General features: G+C 48.0%; 1 protein-coding gene across 3 annotated transcripts in view; it reads right to left on the bottom strand.

The window, feature by feature from the left end:
• Nucleotides 1-5,174: 5,174 nt before the first annotated feature.
• The window catches only part of Sirt2 (NAD-dependent protein deacylase sirtuin-2), a 57,838-nt gene continuing 38,568 nt past the window's right edge, over nt 5,175-24,444 (bottom strand). The window contains exons 12-16 of one of the 3 annotated variants that reach the window (XM_089563490.1): nt 23,507-23,583; nt 20,333-20,452; nt 16,783-16,849; nt 11,362-11,584; nt 5,175-6,940 (exon numbers count right to left, since the gene is read on the bottom strand). In XM_089563490.1, coding sequence (XP_089419616.1) covers nt 6,924-6,940; nt 11,362-11,584; nt 16,783-16,849; nt 20,333-20,452; nt 23,507-23,583 — 504 coding nt within the window. In that variant the 3' untranslated portion in view covers nt 5,175-6,923. Of the gene's footprint in view, nt 6,941-10,716; nt 11,585-16,782; nt 16,850-20,332; nt 20,453-23,506; nt 23,584-24,444 lie in introns of those variants that run through there. The other 2 variants (XM_089563489.1, XM_089563488.1) reach the window with 2 other exon arrangements.

The raw sequence follows: 24,444 nt of genomic DNA, 5'->3' as shown, positions 1-24,444 counted from the left end.
TGCGAACAGTGCATTAACATCATGCGTGCATTAAATTGCGTGCACTCACTACACACGGAATGATCCTTCTGTATTGTGTCGACAGTACGCGCGGATTGATCGCACATGTATTGCGTGAATGATGCGCGAAATGACGTACGAAAATGTCAGCTGCGCCGTTTGAGATGAACTTAACTCCTCTGGTGTGTCGACACACATCATCTGTATTGTACGGAAATTTACGTAATGTAGCCATATAGGAAGTTAGGACGCCGTAAATACCCGCTTCCCCACAAGACACTCACAAGACATCAGGCAACTACATGGAGACGGCTACAAACACTCATACCCAAGTCGCTACATATACAGCAAGATTTGGCCTGCGCAATACGCTCCAGAATGCGTGTGGTGCGGAGAGATAGCCACCCTCTACCGCTCCGCATGGGGCTGTCGGGCGAGCCCGATGGAGCCGGAAGTTACAATCCCGTCAGTCGAGCAGTGGGAGGAGCATTCTGTCCAGCTCCGACCCGCAAGGTCAGCTTGCGCTGGTCGAGCGCGCCGAGGAGGCAGCAAGAACCAATGGGATCCTGTACCTAGGAACACCACCTGCAGCTCAAGACCCCAACCCCTAAACCCCGTCCCATTCTGCGGAATAAAGTTTTATACTACTATACTACTAGGGTATTCTGTAAAATCTCTCTTTTAGACTAAGTATAACGGGAACGATATATTGCAACGTGCCTAGGCGCGCTCGGCCTAGACCTGGCTCTCGGATTAAAAGACCGACCTCATTCCTTGTTCTCCCCTACGCCTACCTGCACGGCTCTCCTTGGGTCGTGACCATATTGCCACGCTGCTCACTAAAGTCCCTTGATAATTACCGCTCACATTCTGCCAACGCCGCCATGCGGCCGCGCGGCATGACTTGGCTCGTGCCGGAGCGAGGGTGAGCGCTGCTGGTCTGCTGGGGCCCTTTAAGCGGAGCAAAATTGAACCATTATACATGCGTTGCATTTGAATCTGCACATAAATCCATCGTCCCGTCTTCGATCTCCCAACTAACAGGTCCCCTGCCGTTGCGTCGTCCAATCTGTCTGCCTATACCGTATTACTACTCCTTTCCCTCAATAAATGCTCCTCTTTCCAGCAGTTCACCGCCTGTGTATGGGTTTCCTTGGCTTGAGAACCACGATGATGTCTTCGGAGCTCATTTTCGGCGTCTCTTGCGGGAGCCAAAGAGCAGTCTTGTTATACAGCGGCAGCGAAGCGCGATCGCTGCCGGATGCTTCGAGGCGGCCAGGAAGCCCAGCTGCCTCGAAGCATCCGGCAGCGATCGCGCTTCGCTGCCGAAGCCCAGCTGCCTGCGTTGACTTGAGCGACGCCATCGAAGCACCGCCCTTGGATGCCGTGGGACGCTGGGTCCGCTTGCGCATGGAAATCAGCGTAAAGAGGCCTTCATCTTCGATGGGCGGAAAGTTGTCTTCAAGCTGTCGAATGTCAATTTCAGTCCAAGCCATTGCAGTGGGATCATAGCCGCGTTGGGCGGTCGCCATAATGCCGTGGCCTCGGGGAAGTTCCCGCACCGACGGAATCGAGGCTAACCTTAGGCAGGTTTAGCGTTCGGCGGCGTGGCGATGGTGAAAAATTGCCATAAAACAGCCAGTTTTGGGCCTACCTGCTCAGGACCAGTACTGGCAGGTTCCTCTCGATGTTGGGAAGGTGATAGTAACGATTTCGGTGGGGTCACACGAAAAGTTCGGAGGTTCCTGGGGAAAATAGCAGGAGCCGATACACCGCACGTCTGGTCACTCCGCGCGCTCGCAGCGCCCTCCCTGGCAGCGCTACGACACGCTGTCGCCTGCTGAGATCGTGGCCGCCAGTTTGAGTGCACCTTTTTTCGCGCCCTGACATCTCTGCTGGCGCGCGCCATCTTCATACCGCGTATCATCCCCCCGCGAACAGTATGGTTGAACGCTTACACCGACAGCTGAAGGCTGCCGTGTTGCATGCGAAGCGCAAACCTCTTGGCCCGATTCCCTTCCTTTAACGCTCCTCGGCCTTCGAACAGCCTTTAAAGATCTTCAGTGCATGGCGGCTGAAATGGTCTACGGGACTACCGTCCGTTTGCCAGGCGAGTTCTTCGTTCCGGGCCGCGCCGAGGACATTTCTCTGCCTGCCTGCGTCGAAAAACTACGGCTGCTCTTCAGGCGCCTGTAACGCGTACCCACACGTCCATCGACTCATAAAGTCTTCGTGAGCAGAGACCTCGCCACGTCCACATCAAGCCTTCGCGCTCACCCCTACCTACGACGGGCCTTACCCCGTCGTGCAGCGGGGTGAGAGAACTCTTAAGCTGCTCGTTGATGGACGCGGAGATCGTTGCCATCGACCGCGTGAAACCCGCTTACATCGCGCATGTTTCTCCTTCAACCCACCAACACGAAATCGCAAGCCCCTGTTCTTCCACTGACTCGGTCCGCGCCGTCAGCAAGAATGTCTCATGGGTGCCGCACTGTTGACTGCCATTCACCTTCCTCTCCGCGGCGGTGGAGGAGCCCTGTAGCGGCACCATCACCACCACCAGCAGTGCTGCGCGGCCTTGGCTCGTGACATGCGCTCGCGCTGGCTACATGGGACCACATGTGCAGTAGAATAAAACAGTTGATACCTGGTTCCTGGCCTGTCCGCTTCGTCTGCGTCGCGTTAATTTGTAGGGGACTAGGTCTCTGTCCTTCTACATAAGTCCTCATTTTTAAAGTTTGAGGAACAATCTTTTCTATCCAGCCACAATCTCAAGATATGCTTTGTTCAGTGTTCGGTCCTTCAAGCAAAGCTCTCTCAATAAATTTTGGCAGCATTTATAAACAATTTTTAGCACTAAAATCGATGAGATTTACTGCAAGGTTAGATTTACCTGCAAGGTTCTATTAGCTGAAGATTAATACCATGAAAACAAAGAAAAAAAGGCTCCCTTAAAAGAACAGCAAAACTTTCTTTGCTGCAACAAGTACAACAGAAAACCAGCAGGTTACCTGCTGTGACCAGCAAAAATCCAGAAAGCAGCCTGCTGCAGCCAGCTGGAATCGGACAGGCTACCTCCTGGGACCAACAGAATACCAACAGGCTGCCTAGTGAAACCAGTAGATAACCAGTAGGCACCCTGCCGGCATGAGTATTATCCCCATAAATCCAGTAACTACCCTACTGGAGCCAGTGCAACCAGCAGGAAACCATCAGACTACTTGCATGAACCTGTAGAATACCAGTATGCACCCTGCTGGAACCAGCACAGCTAGCATAAGCCCAATTAAGCCCCTTACTGGAAATAGTTACACCAGCAGGAAGCCACCCAATTATCTGCTGGGACCTACAGGAAACCAGGAAGTGCCCTGCTTGAACCAGTACAACCAGCAGGAAACCACCTGGTTACCACCAGCACAAACATGTAATCACCATACTGGAACCAGTACAACCACCAGGTTTCGTGCTGGTTCAGCAGAAGCCAGTACACACCAGTAGATTCCCGCAAACGAATTTATATCTGGGCAGCTCGGCTCCATCAGTACAAACAGAAGAGAACCAGCATCCAGCTGCTCCACGCAGGAGACTCTGTCGACTCGGCGGATGCCATATTTTCGGATGGCGGCACACTACTTCACAGCAAGCCTCCAGAGTTCCGTGTTCCTGCAGACTTTCTCTGCTAATTTAACCAATTGAACTTCAAAGCACCATCCTGAAATGTCTCTCCAGTTACTCCATTAATTGTTTGGTTTACTGGTTTATTGGAGTTTAACGTCCCAAAGCGACTCAGGCTATGAGAGACACCATAGCAAAAGACTCCGGAAATTTCAACCCCCTGGGGTTCTTTTTTTGAAGAATTATTACAACACTGCTCAAATGTTTAAGCGAATATTTGTTGTCTTCCTTGGCCTTGACTGGATGAGGGAGGTCTCAACAATCAATAAACCAACCAATTTCAACCACCTAGAGTTCTTTAAATGGATAAAGACAACTCCACAGACATTTCTCCTTTAGTAAAAATCCATTGTAGGGCTCTTTCTGGCTGTGATATTTTTGCGGATGTAAAAGACAATTATTGGTGAGAAAAATGCATTAAATATTTTCCCTGCCACTCGGTTCAAACCCGTTATGTCTAGAAGGAAAAAGACTCAGTGATCCCCGTTATGAAGTGAATGATGTAGCCTAGCCTCTCTGATACCGGCCAGAAAAAACTGTCAAGGCACAGTAGTTTATTTGCGAAATCAGCCAGTGGTGGTGACACCTGTATTTTGTTTAATAGCCTTTTCTAGCTTATAATAGCTACATCTTCAACGAAAGTAATGTCTTTTGGTATCTGTCTTTGTCTTTGGTGTCCCCTTTCTTTACGTGCACTCACATCGCAGAGTCCACTGGCCCTTTTAAAATTTGCCATCATCAAAAACTGGGGGGGCTTCGCCTTTAAGAGTAGGATGCGATAGCATTATTGGGTCCCATTCGCATTGGCTACTCATGTACCATTCCTGGTGTAAAGATGTGGCAGTTAGACGATGGGCCACTGACTCAGCAGGTGCCTTCACTCCTGTAATGCTTCCTTACGGCCGGTCCAAGTTGTGGCAATGGCCACCAACGACGGCTTTTCTGTGACACACTGGTACCAGCAGCATCATATAAGAGAACCAAAGAGAACCAGTACAACCAACAGAAGATCAGCAGGTTACTTGCTAAGGCCAGCCAGAAACCAGTAAGTACCCTGCTGGAATTAGTACAACTGCCAGAAAGCCAGTAGATTGCCAACTAGAACCAGCAGGAAACCAGTAAGCACTCTCCTGGATCCAGTGCAGCCAGCAGAAAACCAGCAGCTTTCATACTGGTTACAGGAGTAACCAGTACAAATCCGGATCCAGTACAGCCAGCAGAAAACCAGCAGCTTTCATACTGGTTACAGGAGTAACCAGTACAAATCCAGATCCAGTACAGCCAGCAGAAAACCAGCAGCTTTCACACTGGTTACAGGAGTAACCAGTACAAATCTGGGTCCAGTACAGCCAGCAGAAAACCAGCAGCTTTCATACTGGTTACCAGTACAAATCAGCAGATTCCCATTAACAAATTTTCACCTAGGCACTGAGCCACTGCACTGCGCTGTACTGGTTCTAACTGCGACTTATTGTAAAAACGCATTCAGAAACAACAGCTAACAACAAAACTGGTTCCTTTTACTTCCACTGCACACATACACAGAGTGAGGCTCTTCTCACCAGAGAGAACCAAATTGCAAGCACAGTCATACGGACAATATGTCAAAAAATTACGGGCATGTGGCCCTACAGCTTTCTTTTCTTCCCCTCTTTCGGTGGAATTCAGCACTCAAAACCTTTGTGAGTACCGAAATGCACAGTGCCTATAATGCAGCCAAAGAACTGAGAATTTTCAGCCATAGAACATTGTGTTCCCCATCGTAGTAGACATAACATGGCACTTGACAGCAACCAACTTAAACTCTGTGGCACAGGAAAGGGAACAAAATGAAAGTGCGACAACACACCAAGCACGATACAGGCATATAAGTTTACAGTCAAATATGAAAAAAAGCAAAGCATGCTGTGGGCAGCAGTTGAACCTACACCTCTGCAAGTGCTACCCACTGCGTTAAGCGCTAGCTGAGCTGTGGAGCCTCCCTTTCTAATTTTGTTAGTATTCATGATGCAACTCAACAGCAACTTTTAACAAAGACTGCTATAATGCATGCTGGACCAGGGACCAGCAACGAAGGTCGGAAAGAGCACTCCCGCACAAGGGCTGATTGGGCCAGTTGGCGTTTCATTGACACCACAGGAGCACAAAATAAGGACACAAACAAAACGACTATTAAAATACATTTCAAAAGAACAGAAGTAGTTAACAAGAGACCATGGTACAAGTTGTCCTGTACTACTCCACTGACCAGAAACAAAAGTAGACAGAATCAGTTTTTTAGTGTTCGGTTATATCAGACAAGCCATAGACATCAAAATTCAGGAGATTTTTGTTTTTTTAATTAGCTGCTTGTGCAGGTAACAAGAAAAGCTTTACCAATGGAATACTTTTTCATCATGGAAGAAATCTGCGTGGTGGTCCTGAATGTGGGCAAAGCTTCACTGAAGACTTATGTCATATTGGGCTATAGACATGGGCCAACAGTTGTCCATGTCTCGCTGTCCTTTTTTTAATGTCGACATCACTTCTGCCCATTTGCTGGGTCAACCGGCTGGGAAAAAAATGATCAATCTTGAAGTAGAACAACAAACAAGTAAAGTACATGCCATCACTACAACAGGGTTCCATACTAGGCAAAAACCAGCATTCCTGGTTGTGTTCACTGAAATGCTAATAATCAAAGGAAGCAACAAGTCAGACAGTTAAGCAGCGTGGCCGATACCAGGGCCTCCTTCCATTACTCACTCCATTCTGCCTTGTTTCATCTTAGAGGAGCAGTCAATGTGCGCAGATTCCAGTCACTCTGAACGCAATCAGTATGAAACTGGCCAGCACGACCCTATGGGCTAAAAAGCGACAAATATTCACCATTCACCTTTTCGTTGCTATTTGAACTTGCTACAAGGTACACGGCATGAACAAGCAATCAACAACTGCAATTTCTAACATACTAAGTTAACACACTGCTATATCTTCACCTTACAAAAGTCAACATTTCTGCCTCTGTCGAAGTGACACAAAGCTCCGACTGCACTAACCGTGCCATGAGAAGTGCGATCCTTTCGTACATAGATAGTTCAGCATGACAGCCAACGCTGGCAGTAAACTTCTAAGGAAAATTACAGACCCAATAGACATGGTCTCTGATTCCCAACTAGTGAACAGAGGAAGCTCCACAGATAACCGGCCATCTGGTGGCAAAGCCAAGAAGTGCGGGGGACTTGGGAGGCAGATGTCACAATGGCCCATCACTTTTTTGATGTCTCTGCATAGTGGGGGTCGGGGGGTGGGGTTCAGGCAGAGGTGAGAGGCAAGCACAAGAGATACAAGTGAGCCAGCGTAGAGTCTTGCAACCATTCTATCTCACTTCTTTAAACACCACAACCTGGATCCGAGACGGCTGCAGCGGTTAGCTTGATTGTTTTGAACCCATAAAAAATGATGAGAGACAAAGCTGACCATCACACAACAGGCTTTTAAATTAAAGTGTGCCTCGAGAAACAACAAAAGCAAAGGGTTCACGTCCACAAACACTAAAACTATTACTTACAAAACAAAATCCTCATGCCATGTGTCATGAACTTTGCGAAAGATTCTGTACCTGTGAAAGGCAGGCTATCTTGTTTTGGACAATAAGTACTGGAAGATAACCCACCCTTGTTTAAGAATCGCTGAGTGCTCTCGATGTGAATGCCATGCTGCCAGTTCACATCACACAGCTACAAAGAGTTGTTCTTAACAACTCTCACACTGCTAGATTTCCATATGTTTTTATTACGCATCAGTGCCCCTCACCCCTTTTTGGAATGCCCCCTGGGGTTGCCCGAACCTCCTCTCCTGGGAAAATAGAGCAGCGGGAGAGGACAGGTGCTAATAATTGTGCAACGCATTTCTTCAACTTTTTGCAGTGCACTGCAACTAGACGGACAGGCAAAAGATGACACTGGCGAAAAAAATGCTGATATGCCAGCATTATGCTAGCTAAATGCCAGCATATAAAAGCTGATATGCCATGCATTACATCATTTGAACCCCTCTATCACTACTCATACATCTTTGCAGAAATTTGTAACTCTAGTAGAAACATAATTGGACCAGCACAACAGACCACTCATATCACTGCATATAACAGCATCTGTATGAAGACATTACTTACAATGAATAAAGTTGTACCCTTTTCTGTGAAAAATGCGCTATCGTTTTTTGTTTTATTTTAAGTTATCTGTATTTTTTTCCCATACTCATGTAATTATTTGCAACCAACAGTGTTTTATAATGTATTCCATCCCATTTGTATTCGATTGGTACCTTCTTACTATGTGCCCATCCTGTAAAAATCCCAATGCGATTGACAGTATCTGAAATAAATAAATAAAATAAACTAGGGGCTGCAAAAAGCAACAAAGCCACTGGCAGACCAATGGGGAGGCAAAGCGCATGGGGAAGGCTGAACAATCTGAAGCAAATCGCCCCCAGTGAAGATGGCATTCCAACACAGCTTGGCAGGGTAGATCCACTCTGGCATGGGCACTAATGCCACTCTGGCTTTGAGGCAGGCTCCCCAAAATAAAGTAGGTAGCCGTAGCCATCCTATGCAAGGAAACATGGGAAAAAGTTGTCAGCCAGGATGCCTGCTATGGGAGTCGAGGGAAACCCATACAGAATGCCGGACTCCCCCCAAATGAAAAGTTGTGCAGCACTCCTGAGGTTGCAAGAGGACAACAGAGTGCGTGAACATGTATAAGCTGGCACTGTCCTCAGTAGTGGTCAGAGGTTCTGTGCAATTCGCTGAAAGTGAAAAGCGGAAGCATCCAATGATGCAAGGCAAAAAAAAAAAGCCCATGTGGCCTTCAGCCTGAGTGAGAATGCTGTGACAACTGAAAATGACACAAGGAACGTAGTAGCAGGCGAGTTCCCACGGATATGCAGCTTCTACTCTGCAAATAAGTGCACCATCCTAAAGAACTGCATGCACAAACAACGTCTTGGAGCCTTATCAGTGAAACGCGCAGCAGGACGCAAGCAATGTGGCTGACCGACTGCGAGACAATGATCAAGCGACACCTCCTGAGAGAGAGAGAATGGTCACACATAATCTGCAACGCTCCTAGGTGGGAGAAGTACGTGGTGTGCACCTTTTCAGGTATCCATGAGGAACCTGTCACAGTACTGCACTTACACAAAGTGCCATAAATTCCAGAATACGGCTGCAGGCATTACATATTTGGCCTGCAGAGAGCACACGATCGCATTGAAAACGGGACAGTGGGGAAGCTGCAGCATCCGTCACGGCTTGGACGATGCCTCCCACGCTGAGGGGCAGCAAACGCGGTAGAGAGAGGGGGGGGGGGGGGGGACTGCATTCGGAGGCGCTCGCTACCGCTCGCGTCTTACAGTGGGTTACCGATGGGTCACCTCTCGGTCTTCATGAGCATTTTTGCCCCATGCAAACTGACTGTTCTTGCTTCGTGCAGCAAGTGCACTCATTGGTATCATGAGCCCCGGCGCGGTGGCTGTGGTTACGGCGCTCGGCTGCTGACCCAAAAGACGCGGGTTCGATCCCGGCCGCAGCAGCTGAATTTCGATGAAGGCAAAATTCTAGAGGCCCGTGTGCTGTGCAATGTCAGTGCATGCTAAAGAACCCCAGGTGGTCACAAATTTCCGCAGGCCTCCACTACGGCGTCCCTCATAGCCTGAGTTGCTTCGGGACGTTAAACCCAAATAAACCAAACCAAACCCTTGGTATCATGATGAGTGCATGTCTGGTATCATGATGTGATAGGGTGCGGACATGACGAAAGCATGGCTGCGGCCCAGATAGAGGCGAATATTATCACTTGTAGGCGGAACATGGGGAGCGGCGATTTTCAAAGCCGATTTTTCGCAGAAAAGTTTCTTTTGTTAAGTTCGTGGATTTTTTGGACTGTTCAATTATTCAGACCATTTTTTGGGTCCCGCCAAGTCCGAAAAATCGGTCGGCGACTGTACCAGATGAGGACAATGTACTATCGAGACAAAAGTCTCCAGGATGAGGGAAAGAGATCTAGACGCATAGGTGTCGCACTTTCCAACGAACATCTGCTTTCACTGCACCACACTGGAGAGCGTGAGTACGACTATCACATCTGCAAGTTTGGCTTTGACCAACCACCTTGTAACGGAGTTATTGGCTTCTGATCCCAGTTATGCGTCCTGGAGACTTAGGTCAAATGCCAGGTGAGGATTATGTACCAAGTGTGGATCACATGCCAGGTGCAGACCTATGACTAACAAGAAACCTTCTGCAGCTAAAATTGTGCCCTGGAGACTACAAATAAGATGCGGATTGTATGCTAGAAATTTTGGTATCCCAGGCAATTTGAAGGACTGTCGCTCTCTGAAGTGTTTCCACCCTTTTGCCCACAGTGAGTGTGCACGTGCTGTGGCTGCCTCACTGGAAGACAATGAAAGAGATGGACGATTGTCAAAAAAAAGAGTGCAAGGCGGAGTGAAGGGACAAAGGTGCATGGCTGAGCAGGCCAACAAGCAGCCAGCACTGAATGTGCCCCTTCCGTAAGCTACTCCGATTTACCTTCCAAGACTGACAGGGCCCAGTTTTTATCCAGGGAGAAGAAATCGTGGGCTCTTTCTACCCTTTTGTTACTGCGAGCAACGTGACGTAGCTTGGATACCTGCGCAAGAACAGAGGAACGTCCAGTTTAAACACTACGAGCACAGTCTGCCACAGGTTGCGAGGACTGATGAGTGCAGTGGCGAGAGAATGGACGCAGAGCTCGAGCATGTGAAACCACGCAGGAGCGAAATAACTGCGGAACAGCTCCTCTCTACACTCATTGATTGTTTGGTTTATGGGGCTTAACGTCCCTAAGCGACCCAGGCTATGAGGGACGCCGTAGTGAAGGGCTCCAGAAATTTCGACCACCTGGTGTTCTTTAATGTGCACTGACATCGCACAGTACACGGGCCTCTAGAATTTCGCCTACATCGAAATTCGACTGCCGCGGCCAGGATCGAACCCGTGTCTTTCAGGTCAACAGCCAAGCACCATAACCACTGAGCCACCATGGCAACTTCGCCCCTATACTGACTGCCTTGACCTCTGGCCAACAGCCCACATTCACGATGAGCTGGAAACTGCAGAATTGCATAGCTTTGGAAAACAGCCTGCTTAGAACAGCACTGCTTGGCATGTAGGGCTCGGTAAAAAGAGTAACTACACCCACTGGTCCCCAGGCTGACACACTACGCATACATCCCAGGCATACATACACAAACTCAGAATTCCGTGTCTAAGAATTTTGCGTTTCCTAGAAGGATTTCACCTTTATTGCTTTTCTTGGCCATTGTATCTGGCTTAGCTTCCAGGGTCATTTTTATGCTTCCCGCAGAAAGAAGAAAAAGAATTTGGAAGTTATAAGGTCTTGCAACGTGACCCAACAGAAGCCAAGCTGCAATGCAATCCCAGAGCTTAACAAAGTCCCAGCCATTGCCAAAATGAAGCAGCCTCACTCCCGTGCTACGAGACGGTCCCACATGCGACTCTTTTGGAGTTCGAGTGGTGCAGGTGGTGCTGTGGCCACCTTTATTTCTTGCGCCAGCGTTGGAACAGTCCAATGAGTGCTGGCACGACACGGGTAGATGGACCCCAGGACACCGCCGATGGGTCCCTGGACGACCGCTGCTTACCTCCCTTGTTGGCTTCACTGCACTTCTTCTCAGCCTCGTGCTTCTTCTCGGCCTCTGGCTTCTTCTCGGCCTCCAGCTTTTTCTCAGCTTCCCGTTTCTTCCGGGCCTCTTCAGCGGCCGCTTCCTTGGCAGCCTTGGCAGCCGCAGCTTTCTGGTCGGCCAAGGCTTGGGCCTCGGCTGCTCTCTCCTTTTCCACCCGCTCGATGAGTTGCGTCAGGTCATCCTGCGAGCAGTGTGGCCCCAATGAAGCAGGCACTGAGGGAACCCAGCAGAACAGCAGTGATCCTCGACACAGTGATCCCTCAACACAGTGATCCCTTGAACAGTGATCCCTCGAACAGTGACCCCTCGAACAGTGACCCCTCGACTCAGTGATCCCTCGACACATTGGTCCCTCGAACAGTGATCCCTCAACACATTGATCCCTTGAACAGTGATCTCTCCACACAGTGATTCCCCAAACAGTGATCCCTCGACACATTGATCTCTTGAACAGTGATCCCTCGACACATTGATCCCTTGAACAGTGATCCCTCAACACATTGATCCCTCGAACAGTGATCCCTCAACACATTGATCCCTGGAACAGTGATCCCTGGAACAGTGATCCCTGGAACAGTGGTCCCTCGAACAGTGATCCCTCGACTCAGTGATCCTTCAAACAGTGATCCCTCAAACAGTGATCCCTCGACACATTGATCCCTTGAACAGTGACCCCTCGACACACATTGATCCCTTCGAACAGTGATCCCTCAACACAGTAATCTCTGGAACAGTGATCCTTCGACACATTGATCCCTGGAACAGTGATCCCTTGAACAGTGATCCCTCGACACAGTGATCCCTCGACACAGTGACCCCTCGACAAAGTGATCCCTTGGACAGTGATACCTCAACACTAATCCCTCAACACAGTAATCCCTTGAACAGTGATCCTCGACACATTGATCCTCGAACAGTGATCCCTCGACACAGTGATCCTTCGACACATTGGTCCCTCGAACAGTGATCCCTCGAACAGCGATCCCTCAAACAGTGATCCCTCGGCACACAAGCAGCCAACTATCAGAGAAAGAGGTTCAGCAGAACCCTGTGGGGGTTCCTTCGAGTGTCTCTTAGGCACCTCAAGCACCCAAATCTATGCATGCCTCAACCACCACCTTGCCTGCACAAATTTTATTTCGGGACTAATCATACTACAACTGCTCAGAGCAGGTTGTTTCAGCATACATTAAGTCATTATTAAACTGGATGTTTCCTCATTTTAGCACCAATTATAAATTGCAGTCCAAAAAGCACGATCTACCTGTTATATTAAATCGCCAAAAAGATATGAATAGCTTTTCGCGCAAAAAGCTACACGAATACTTCAGTAAATTGTAATTTCCTTCTGCCTCGCATTTTGTGGTTATATAACTCTGTATATGTGTCCTCTTTTGTGTGCTTTGTATATATGTATGTACTTTTTATATGTATACACTTTGTTTAATTTTGTACTGTATAGCATTTCTCTGTATACAGCCTGTCACTGCTCTGTAAATGTCTCCGGGACTCAGTCAAGGTCCAGTCGGCCCTTTTAGCCCGGAGAACGTTCCAGTGTATAACTAGAGAATAAATTGAATTGAAAAGAATTGAATTGGGCAGGGCATGTAATGCAAAGGCAAGATAACCGCTGGTCCTTAAGGGTAGCGGAGTGGATTCCAAGAGAAGGCAAGCGTAGCAGGGGGCGGCAGAAAGTTAGGCGGGCAGATGAGATTAAGAAATTTGCGGGAATACGGACCAGCGGTTATCTTGCCAGACAGATACATTTCCTTTCCTCAAAAACCAATTTACTGACGAGCAAGGGGTAGAGCCAAATGGGCGATGGCGTTCTATGGACTCCCTGGCAGCGTTGCAAGACGCTGTCGCGTTCCACTCTTCGAGGCGAAGCTTAACAACTTAACCACACATCAGTGACACAAGCAGCAACACCGTGCTTAAGGCTTTCACCTCACCGCACTTTAGGTTAACAAAATGCACCCCCCCCCCCCCCCCCCCCCCAATTTTCTTAAAACTGTGGCCTTGCATGCTCAACAGGCGTGCCAAGTACTGTCTACATGTTCCGGCAGCCTCTAATTAAGTAACAAAGAAATCTCGTTAGTTGGGAAATTCAGACAATCCAAACTAGGAGCGTGGTCCCGGCTGTCGCCCATGCAAGTCTATGGTGTCGGACGCTTGTTAATGTAAGCATGGGTGGGCTCGCACCGGTTGATTCGGACAGCGGGTTGCGTCGAGGTATGAACCACGCTGCCAGCAATGATCTAAATAGACCTCCTTGAACCTGAACTGCATAAAACAGAGGCAACCGCTCACCTCTTGTATACGTGCTATGGCAGGCGCGATGATGACAAGCCTCCATTGCCAAATTTAGCTCAGTCACATAGTTTCGGTTTCGCTCTTCTTCACTGCGGCGTCCCTCATAGCCAGAGTTGCTTCGGGACGCTAAACCCCCATAAACTAACTAAACCAATCTTCTTAACTTCGCAACATCCTGCGACTGCCTTTGAGCATGCACATCGCCCAGTCGTGCCGTTTCAAATGCTACTTGATGGGTCATTACTCTCTTAGTTTTATTTTGGGATGGCAGCACACCATTCTAATGCCCATGCATATTTTCCTTGCTTGCATCCATGTGTTTCTCCCGTTCTCCTAGCACCCTGAAACATGGTGTTCAAAGTCCGTGCCACGAACTTCAAAATACAATGGGGGCATTTCTGAAGAGGCACTACTGCTACTGTGTCGCAGTGCGAAAAGGGCCGCGGAGGCCTCTACGATTTCGAAGCAATTCTAAACATTCCCAACTATGTGCACAAAGTAAGGCAAAGTAAAGTAAGCAAAATAAAGTAAAGCACTAAACAAAACAACATAAAATATAGGGAAAAGGCAGTGATAAGTTGGTTTATTAAAGAGTGGTAGAAAAATGTTATCAGTAACGTGCTGGTTTCGCAATAGAATTTTTGAAAACCTCAAAGGACGAAGAAAAGGTCCGAATCATACGAAGACCAAAAAGTTGAAGAGCTACAAAAAAACAGGCAGTGGCCGTCTGCTATCAAGTGAAAAAAAACTGCGCAGCAGTGATGGTTTTTCGCCATTCCGTCACTTTGTAGTGCATGCTCACTGTCGGGAATATCAAAGAAGGACTGCTCCAGAAGAGTAAGGCTTTCCGCAGCCTCCTTCACAGGTGCAGCACAGTAGCAGTTGGACCACCTTATGTGCGGCAGTGTCCAAGTAAGGAGGCCTCACCAGGGCTGTGGCATGTTGCAAGTTGCGCGTCCGCGCCGAGGGTGGCGCCACGGTCAAAACGATTGCAGCGATCCTGGTATCGGTGGTAAACGCGGCTGCAGTTAAGCCTAATAAAAGTGAAATTTTTCGACCACTATCAATAATAAAAACATGCTTATGAACTAAATTATAACCAGCCATAGGTATTAAAAATAAGATGTCAAAGAAATTAGTTGCGAAGATGTCGCCGCAGGCAACGCGGCAGCAGACGACAAGCAGATGACGCCCGGTCAGCCGCGCAAGCGAAAACGGCGACGTCAGCGACATCCGCACTGCAGCAGCGTCATTGGCGTCATGTTGAGTCACACAGTGAGGTTTTCTTGGAGTCTTTATACTAAGAACTAGCACTGCAGCATATTATGTTGTCTCTAGCCCAACGCAATGTGATTTCTTCTACACAAGTCAAAGGTTGAAAATTTTCGCTGCCTTTCTCTGCGTGTGTTTATTCATAGCCACAGACTGATGCGTTTCAATACATGTCAGATGTCTTACTTCCCTGCTATTTACCTAAATCTCTTACAAAGTCGCGTACAAACCTTTATTCAGTCATGTAGCATTTTATTATGTATACTGTACTTACCTTGATACCATTTTTTATCCCCTATATATTCTCTGTGCGCTCATGTCTTCTAGGTTTACATAATGGCGTTTTTTTATTTTGATTTTTCGGATGCCTGTTTCTGATACTGCAATGTCACTGATACCTAAAATCACTTGTTGAACATCGATGGTCACTGCTGATGTTCCTTTAATAAATTGTTCTTTGTACAAAACCATTTCCGCTTTACGTTCTCGAGCGAGCGCAGCTGCTAAGCAGTCGCGCCGCTCGCCACCATACACCATGCTACATCAACAGACACATCGAAATACAAAAGCGAGTGAGCAGATTTCATAAGTACTTAGGAAATCGAGCGTGAATGCAGCGCGGGATCAGTTAATCACCAGTATTTACAAAGCTTGGATCGAGCCAGCGGCTGCCAGCACCAGGCACGCGCGAGCAACCGGCCACAACCAGCCACCTAAACGCGCACCGCCATATTGGATTTTTGACTGCGTTTACCGCCTCTCCCAGGTGCCGCCACCATCGCCTTCGAAAAAAAAACGTCCCCATTGGCTCTATGAGAATGTCACTCCCTTGGCCTCACCACACAACCAGCAACTCGCAATGAGCGCATATTATCGACGCCGAAGAGGAGAACGTGATAGCGTCATCGGGCTGCCACCGCTTATCAGCAGCCGCGTAAGCGGGGGGGGGTTCTGCGCTCTTACAGAGCAGAGACGAGCAGCTGCTCAAAGTCTGCATGCAGAGTGATGGGACTGAGCCGCGGCAGCAGGGTAGCCTTTGTGGTGACGACGACGACGACGCCGGCTTTTCTGCCTCACAAGCTCTTTGATGCTCTTCAGCTCTTTAAAGCTCTCGCGTTAAAAAGGTCAGCGATGTGCCAATTAACGTCCGAATCGGCGTGCAGTTGGGCTTAGTTCGCAGGTGTGCATCCGGCAGCCGCAATCGTCGCGGGCTGGTAGTGAACCTCGGAAAACAAAATTATGTCGCCATGGGGCAACTCTGATCGACACGGCTCCCCTTCGGGCCGCGTCGGAGCTAACCGGTTGGAGGGGCCAGGTTTTCAGCTCACAACGCCATAAACCTGACTCATCCGACTTCAGTCGGCAGTCTTTCGTGTGTCAGGAATGTCAGAGCAAGACAAAAAAAGTTTAAATTAACCAATGTGAAATGGCAGTACGAATTAAGCGGCTTTAAAATGCATTGAAGATACAGCCAGCCAATAAAATTTTCCAATTTGTCTGAATTAACCAAAAGTATGAATTATCAGAGTTTGAATTATCGCAAGTCTACGGTACCAAGCACGGGGCTAGAGGGGTCTGTTACGTTAAAGGACCGAAGAATTGAGTCATGAATGCTGCCCCGTTGTTGACTGAGGTGACATGCTACGGTTATCACTGCCTCAGGTCACTTTTAATTTCCAAGCACAAAGCTGCAGCGCTAAAGCACGGTGACAAGCATCAGCAAGCATCCTGGCTGAATGCACAGATGCAGGGCACCTTGTTCAGTGGTGCTCTGCTGCCGCATGCGACTCTCACCTTCCAGCCCAGGCGTTCGGCCATCTCCTGGCAGCCAGTGTCACAGGTCCCCAGCAGTGCCACATCTCTGCACCAGCAGTGGAACAACATCCCCCACCCCAGTTCAGTTCAGTGATTAGAGGCCACCCCACATGCAGCTCCCAAGCCCTCCGGCTCCTTGGAAACTTCATCATCATCATCATCAGCCTGACTACACCCACTGCAGGGCAAGGGCCCCTCCCATGACTCTCCAATTAATCCTGTCCTTCGCCAGTTGCGACCACCGTAATTCCGTGAACTTCCTAATCTCATCCGCCCACCTATCTTTCTGCCGCACCCTGCTACGCTTGCCTTCTCTCGGAATCCACTCCGTTACCCTTAAGGACCAGCGGTTATCTTTCCTTCGCATTACATGCCCTGCCCAAGCCCATTTCTTCCTCTTGATTTCAACTAGGATGTCATTAACCCACGTTTGTTCCCTCACCCACTCTGCCCGCTTCCGATCTCTTAACGTTGTACCCATCGTTTTTCTTTCCATAGCTCGCTGCATTGTCCTTGACTTAAGCTGAACCCTCTTTGTTAGCCTCCACGTTTCTGCCCCATAGGTGAGTACCTTGAAAACTTATTGAGATCTTATTATCGAGAGAGATCTTACTGAGAGCCCCACAGTCAACCTACTGCTATATTCATAGTAAACAAATGGGTGGAGCACTCAGGTTTTGCACCCCTGTATGGCACTGCTTGACAACCATGCTCGTCCAGTGAGCTTTCAGTCACGAGGTGAAACGCTTTCAAATGAAGCTGTGAGCTTCATTTCACCTCATGACCGATATCTCAATGGACTGCCATGGCTGTCAAGCAGTGCCACACAGGGGTGCAAAACCTGAGTAATCCCCCAACACAGCCGTGGCATGCTGTGTGCACCTAACACTGACCGACAAGAGTTTGAATTCAGGTATAGTATGTACCCTGAAGACCGGTGAGAGTGTTCATGCAAAACAAGGATGCCCTATGCCTCACTCAAACTGCAGCACACTGACACTCAAAACATTTGGCTAGAAAAAAAGATGAATGGTTCCGAACGTACCAAACAAATGCTGCACGTGTGGTTGGACTCAAACACATCTGCGTTGTGGTCGACATAAATGCGCACAAGCCTGCATGCACGTGCACTAAGAAACAACTAAGTGAATGGCACTCTTCCAGTAATACTTACTAGCAGACAGAGCGAACATCTCACTGCTGCACTCTGCCATCTCTCCCCACTGCCATAAACACCATTCCTCCCTCGACAACATAACTGAGATCATGCTCATAATATGCAGTCATCCCCTAGCTGTCACACCCCATGTGCTAGACACATGGGGTGTCAACTGATGGGGCCAATGCCGACACTATAGTAGGGTACAACTTAAAAAAACAGCAGTTGCTAACACTGGGCTGCGGTCCATGGCGTCTTGTATTACTCCGCTGGCCAATCGCAACAGTAAACGAAATTGGTGTTTTAATGTCTGACTATATCAAACAATTCACATATCAAAATTCAAGAGCTCATAATCTTTTTTCTTGTGATAAGCTTCTTATTTTAGGTAACGAGAAACGTTTAAGCAGTGGACTACTTTTCTGGTGTGGAGGAGTTCTGTGCGCGGAGGCTGAATGTGGGCGGAGCTTCACTGCAGACTTAAGGGGGGAGCCTGGTCTTGAGAAAAAAAATTTTGTTAACAAAGTCTCAGTTAAGAAATCTTCAGGAAATACAGTAGAACCCCGCTGTTACGTTCCTCACTGCTGCGTTTTCCCGGCTGTTACGTCGTTTTCTTCGAGTCCCGGCATAGCTTCCATAGGATCCAATGTATTGGGAACCCCGCTGTTACGTCGTAGCCGAGGAAATGATACCGCATGATACGTCGCAACCGGGCTGCCCGAACCAGCCCGGGCAATGCGCGCCAACCGCCATTTTGATTTTTGACGAGTCTTGGCCAGGCTTGGCTACGGAACTGGCTGCAAGAAGCCGCACGCGAGTTGGAGAAGCCGCCACTAGATGGCTATCTGCCTCGCGAACGCCGAATGCCGTGATCTTTATCGTGGGAGGTGGTGACGAGGAGGCGCGCGGCTGCGGTCGCTTATCTGTTTTTCCCAGCCAGCGTCCGCCGAAGTTGTTGCGACGCGCGTCTTTTCTTTTCTTTCACTCTTTCTTTTTATCTTTTAACTCTCCTCTATCTGCAAGTGGCGGCGGTGGTGGCTCAGCTGGAGCCAGTTGGCAGGCCCGTGCAATTTCCTTTTCATCCTTCTCTCAGTCGCAACATCTTTATCCTGCTTTGATGGCGTGATAGCGTTGCGTAAGCGGAAGGTGCTTCCCCTTGAGGAAAAGCTGGACGTACTAAACGCAGTCGACAGGCAGCCAGGGCGGCTTACGCGGAGCAGCGCGGCGAGCAGCCTACGAACATTTCAGTGCTTGACGCTGTGCACAACGTCGCTTCAGCGTGGACTGCAGTGAGCGCGTGAACTGCACAGCACTGCTGGGTGCGGTGTGGCCGCACTGCAAAGCGACGCTGACAGCAATGCGGCCTTTGCTATTGAGAAACGCGTTGTTCTTTCCAGCGAGCGAAGGAAACTGCAATCCACCATTCTCGATTTTTTAAAGTCCTAGGGTCAATTTGCGGAAATTAATTGTTTTAAGTCAAAGCTGCACTGTTTTCATTAATTTTCGGTGCTTTCCTCACTGTTGCGTTTTCCCGGCTGTTACGTTTTTTTTTCCCGGTCCGGTGAAAAACGTATGAACGGGGTTCTACTGTATGTATTTTTGTGTGCCGATTCTAAATATATCATTTAATTTCATGTAAAACAATTCCTTGAGCACTAATGCATTTTTTATGCATGTATTTTGTGAAGAGCCTTGAAAAAAATTTCTTGAGGGAAACTCGCTGAAATGTATGCCTTTGGGTTCTCTTGACACCAAGGAATGCAATGAGGGTAAAACTGTCTTTTTGCCTATCACGGAACTTAAGTTATAGGGTTTTAAAGTTGTCACTTCAGAAATGAGAACAAAAATATGTATTCCTGTTTATGAAGTGGCAGCTTCAGTACCCTATAACTGAAGTTCTATGATAGCCAGGATGATAGGTAGTTTTACCCTTATTGCATTCCTTCGTAGCAAGAGAACCCAATGGCATACATTTCAGCGAGTTTCCCACAGCAAATTTCCTTCAAAACTCTTCGCAAAATACTTGCATAAAATTTGTGTAAGTCCTCAAGAAATTGTTTTGCATGAAATTAAATGACATATCCAGAATTAGTGCACAAAAATACATGTGCCCAGAAAATTTCTTAACTGTGACTTCATTATTAAAATTTTCTTTTTTCAACATCAGGCTCCCCCCTTGAGCTGTATCCGACAATAGCTGCTGCAGCCCCTGAAGCCACCACAAGACTGCGTTTGTTTCTGCCAGGCTATTTTTACCGGCAATTTCAGCTAGTTTGGTGCAGCCCGTCTTGTTGCACAATGCCTGCCCGACAAACAACACTCGCTAATGAGATGTCGATGACTCCTGCATGGCAGAGAAATGCCCCTTGCCTGTAGTTGGCCTCCGAGTCAAAGTCCAGGCCGCAGCCAAGACCCAGGATCTTGGTGACCAGGCTGCCCTGGCCACACTTCTCCAGGTTGACGAGGAGCCGAGGGATGGAGTTGTGCACCCTGCACCCACATCAGGGCGGAAGCCAAGACAAAAGAAGACTGTGCCACCGCCAAGCAACTGTTTCATCAGTGCACCAGGGAAAGCACAGCAGAAAGCAAAGAACAACAAACAAGTGCTGGACTTCATAGTTCTTTCTTTCCAGATACATGCACACATATCCAACACTGAACTGTAAACACGGGCAGGACAGGTGATTGTACAGTGTGATGCATTGTTTCTTTGTCAGCAGCATCATCATCATCAGCCTGACTACGCCCACTGCAGGGCAAAGGCCTCTCCCATGTCTCTCTCTCCAATTAACCCTGTCCTTCGCCAGTTGCGGCCACCGTATCTTAATCTCATCCGCCCACCTAACTTTCTGCCGCCCCCTGCTACGCTTGCCTTCTCTTGGAATTAGACTTACTGCCATTAGACTTACTGCCATTCGCGACCTACTGAGTTCACCACCACTCATTCGCCCGTGCAGTGCGTACCCTCGTTCCCATTCCACACACAGAAAAGCATGAGTAACAACTTCCTAACCAGTAGCAAACGGTTAATTCGTAATTTTGTCAGATGAAGCTTCTAATATATGCCGCGTTTTCGATACGAAGAGCGCCGTTTTACCAGCCTTATTGACAGGTACTCTCGCCTTATGTGCCGACATGCGAGTTTATGGCTACTTTTTTTACTTGTAAAGCAAGAACAGCCGTATTTTATGGAAAATCATTTTTACATTAAATTTGAACAACATTCCCAATATATTGTGCTCATTAGCACTGTTTACATTCAGATAAAACTTTTGACTGCCTTGCAAGTGTTATCGTCATCCTCACTTTCGATAATGGCATTAAATGTGGACGTGTAGCACCAACTCCCGAAATAATGGCGTTAACAAACTTAAGGCCATAAGCATTTACTGCCATTTCTTGCGCGCGTGTGGCACGGGTATTAGTCACCTCTGACACACAAGCCAGGGTACTGTGTGCAGGTTGGGTTATCTCTACTGAAGGCAACGCTTTAAGCACCTTTCATACCTCCTGGCCAATATGCTTCAAGCTGCACTAGGTATCATGCCCCACTAGATGATAAGGACAATACCGGAGCACAAAATCAGCTACAATGTAAATCCAGCCTTACGACAGATACATTTCATGGGAACAATGCTTCGGAACAGTGCAAAGAGCTGTGCATGCATAGTTGCACACAGTTCCACAGCAACATGCACAGTATATACCTGTATCCAGCACGAATGCACAAATGCCTGCAGTGCATGCTGAAAACAAACCACTCTGCTTCTGCTAACAGTACTAGCTAGGTGGGCACGTCAAAGTACACTGCATTAGGCCACCAATGCTTGGTTCACAAGGTCACAGTGGTATGTCCTATCAACTGCACTCTGAAATCTGCTTTTTAAAGAGTGAACATTGCAGATCCGGAACGGGCGAACATCGAGAAGGAGTTCTCCCACGCTGCCACTATTTCCCAAAAAAAGAAAAATTGGTCCCACCAAAGGAAAACTGGTCCAATTTATCGCAAAAATACAAAAAGCTGAGTGTTCTTTTCAGCTGCTAAGCAAGCCTGATATCCTTACCGGCCTTTTAGTTCTAATGCGTTTACTATCATGTTTGTGCGACGTAGCGCCTACCTAGGTGCTCTGTAAATAGTTTGTGTGTGTGTGTGTGTGTGTGTGTGTGTGTGTACACACAAACACATATCTATATATCCTTTCTGTACAAAACCATGTAAATAAATACCATGAAGAAAGAAAAAAAAAAGGACAGTAGTCATCAGGTTGAAAGAAAAAGATGTCTGGCCTTGTTCCTCCTTCAGAGTTTCTCCAGTCAACACTTGGCAATAGACCCCTCCCTGGTGCAAACAACGCGAAGACAAAGGGGTGTTCGCTACGGGCAACACCGTCCACTTTCGGCTTCTGAATTGGTTTTGCTTGTGACGACCACTCCATCGCCGCCTTTATTCTTCCGATTAGATACCTCATTAGGCCTCAAAACCATTTTTTCCTCAGACTATAGCCCCCTCGTTATGCAGCATCTTTTGCCCATTGAACCAGAGATGCGTTCTGAAGAAGCAAGCCGGGAGAGGTCCATTCGGCCTTCACAGGATGTACCAGAGCAGTCTGTGATGGCATTTAGCAAGACATTGAACTGGGCTAGTTGGTAAAGATTCATGGTGACAACCACAGCGCAAAAGACGAGGAACCAGAGGAAGAAAGACACAGGACAAGCGCTGACTCGCAACTAAAGGCTTTACTATTTGCTAAAACCTTCTTATATGAAGGAAATGGGCAGAAAGATACACACAAAACATGCAATAACCAGAACTAAAAACTAAAAACACCTCTAAAAATGCGCATGACAGTCAAGCGTTCTGAAGAAAATCCGTCTCCTTATCAATTAAAGAAACTGATGGTTTGCTGAGGCAATTTTGCTTGTCATTTTCAATGTGGAAAGCCTCAGCCGCTTCCCGTGTAGTCTGATCATTGTGCTTGTACAGCACTCGTGCGGGATGAAACAAAGCAGTGCACTTTTTTTTTTTATCTCTTCACATCCTAGACAATGTTGCACCAGATATGATAGGGTGTCCTGTTTTCTTAACTTGTGAAGAGATGTAAAAAGAAGAAAAAGAAAAAGTGCACTGCTTTGTTTCATGGCGTACGAGTGCTGTACAAGCACAATGATCAGACAGCACGGGAAGTGGTTGAGGCTTTCCACATTGGAGATGACAAGCAAAATTGCATCAGCAAACCAATCAGTTTCCTAAATAGATAAGGAGATGGATTCCCTTCAGAACGCTTGACTGTCGTGTGCATTTTCAAGGGTGTTTTTAGTTTTGGTTTTTGCGTGTTTTGTGGTGTATCTTTCTGCCTGTTTCCTTTAGATAAGAAGGTTTCAGCAAATAGTAAAGCCTTTAATTGCGAGTCAGTGCCCTGTCCTGTGTCTTTCTCACTCTGGTTCCTCGTCTTTGGTGCTCTGTTGTCACCATGTGATGGCATGCAGGAGCATCGATTGATGCCAGTCCCACTGGTCAGTAGTGCATGCAGAGAGATCACTCACTTGTCCACCAGCCCAGCGAAGGGCTGCACCTGGAGGGAGGTGCCCACAATGAGCAGCAGGTCACACCGGGCAAAGTCCTGCACATGGAGCACCCCGTTTTTTAGGGTCAACACCTTAAGATACGCTTCCTTTCCGAAAACAACCCATGACTGGAATAATTTACCTCAGCATATTGCTACTGCTTCTCCTTCATCTGTCTCAACTGCTGTGTTCCATGTCTGACTTCTGACCAATTCTTTTTATGTTTCTGTCACCAGAGCGTCAGGTGCAGTTTGGCGCTTTCTTTCGCTTTAGTTCTGGTGTATATTGTTATGTCGTGCAGAGCCTGCGTATTAAATGCATGCAACGGAATCCTACTTTTTTTTCCTCAGATGTTTTAAAAGAAGTGTTGTTCACCTGTCGGTAACCGCGGTACATGAATGAACGTATGTATGTACGGATTACTCGTTTCCCTTTTTTTTTCTGCACTCCCCCCACAATATTGCCTGTTGGGCACTGTAGGTACTGTAAATAAACAAAAAAGTTGGAGGCTTATCAAGGTTAAGCCCAGTGGATGCGAAGCATGTTGTCGTGGAGGCATCTTGACCGCATACACGCCCGGCGCAAAGACGCTGGCGCGGTTGCGGGCACAGAGACTGACGCAACGGCGGGCGCGCGACGGCGCGAACCGAAGCGTGGAGGCCTCCGCCGGGCGATGTCCGACGGCGCGATATGAGGCCCCATCTGCAGCCGGTGTGACGTCATCACGTGACGTCATGTCACGTGACCTACTCGAAGGTCACTTGAAGGTCAATGGTGGCCACCGCCGGGCGTCGCGCGAAGGCCCGAAACCTACGTTAATATGCTTCGCATAAAATAAATAAAAACAAAACCTCCCTAGGACAGCGGGACTGGTGCGGTCCCATTTGCTTTAGGCGCCGGCGAATGGTGCAACTATA

Source organism: Amblyomma mixtum, chromosome 10, assembly GCF_055824585.1.
Source record: "Amblyomma mixtum isolate Tamu chromosome 10, ASM5582458v1, whole genome shotgun sequence".
Lineage (NCBI taxonomy): Eukaryota > Metazoa > Arthropoda > Arachnida > Ixodida > Ixodidae > Amblyomma > Amblyomma mixtum.
The sequence above is the reverse complement of the archived record's forward strand: the minus strand, read 5'-3'. Positions and strand labels throughout refer to the sequence as shown.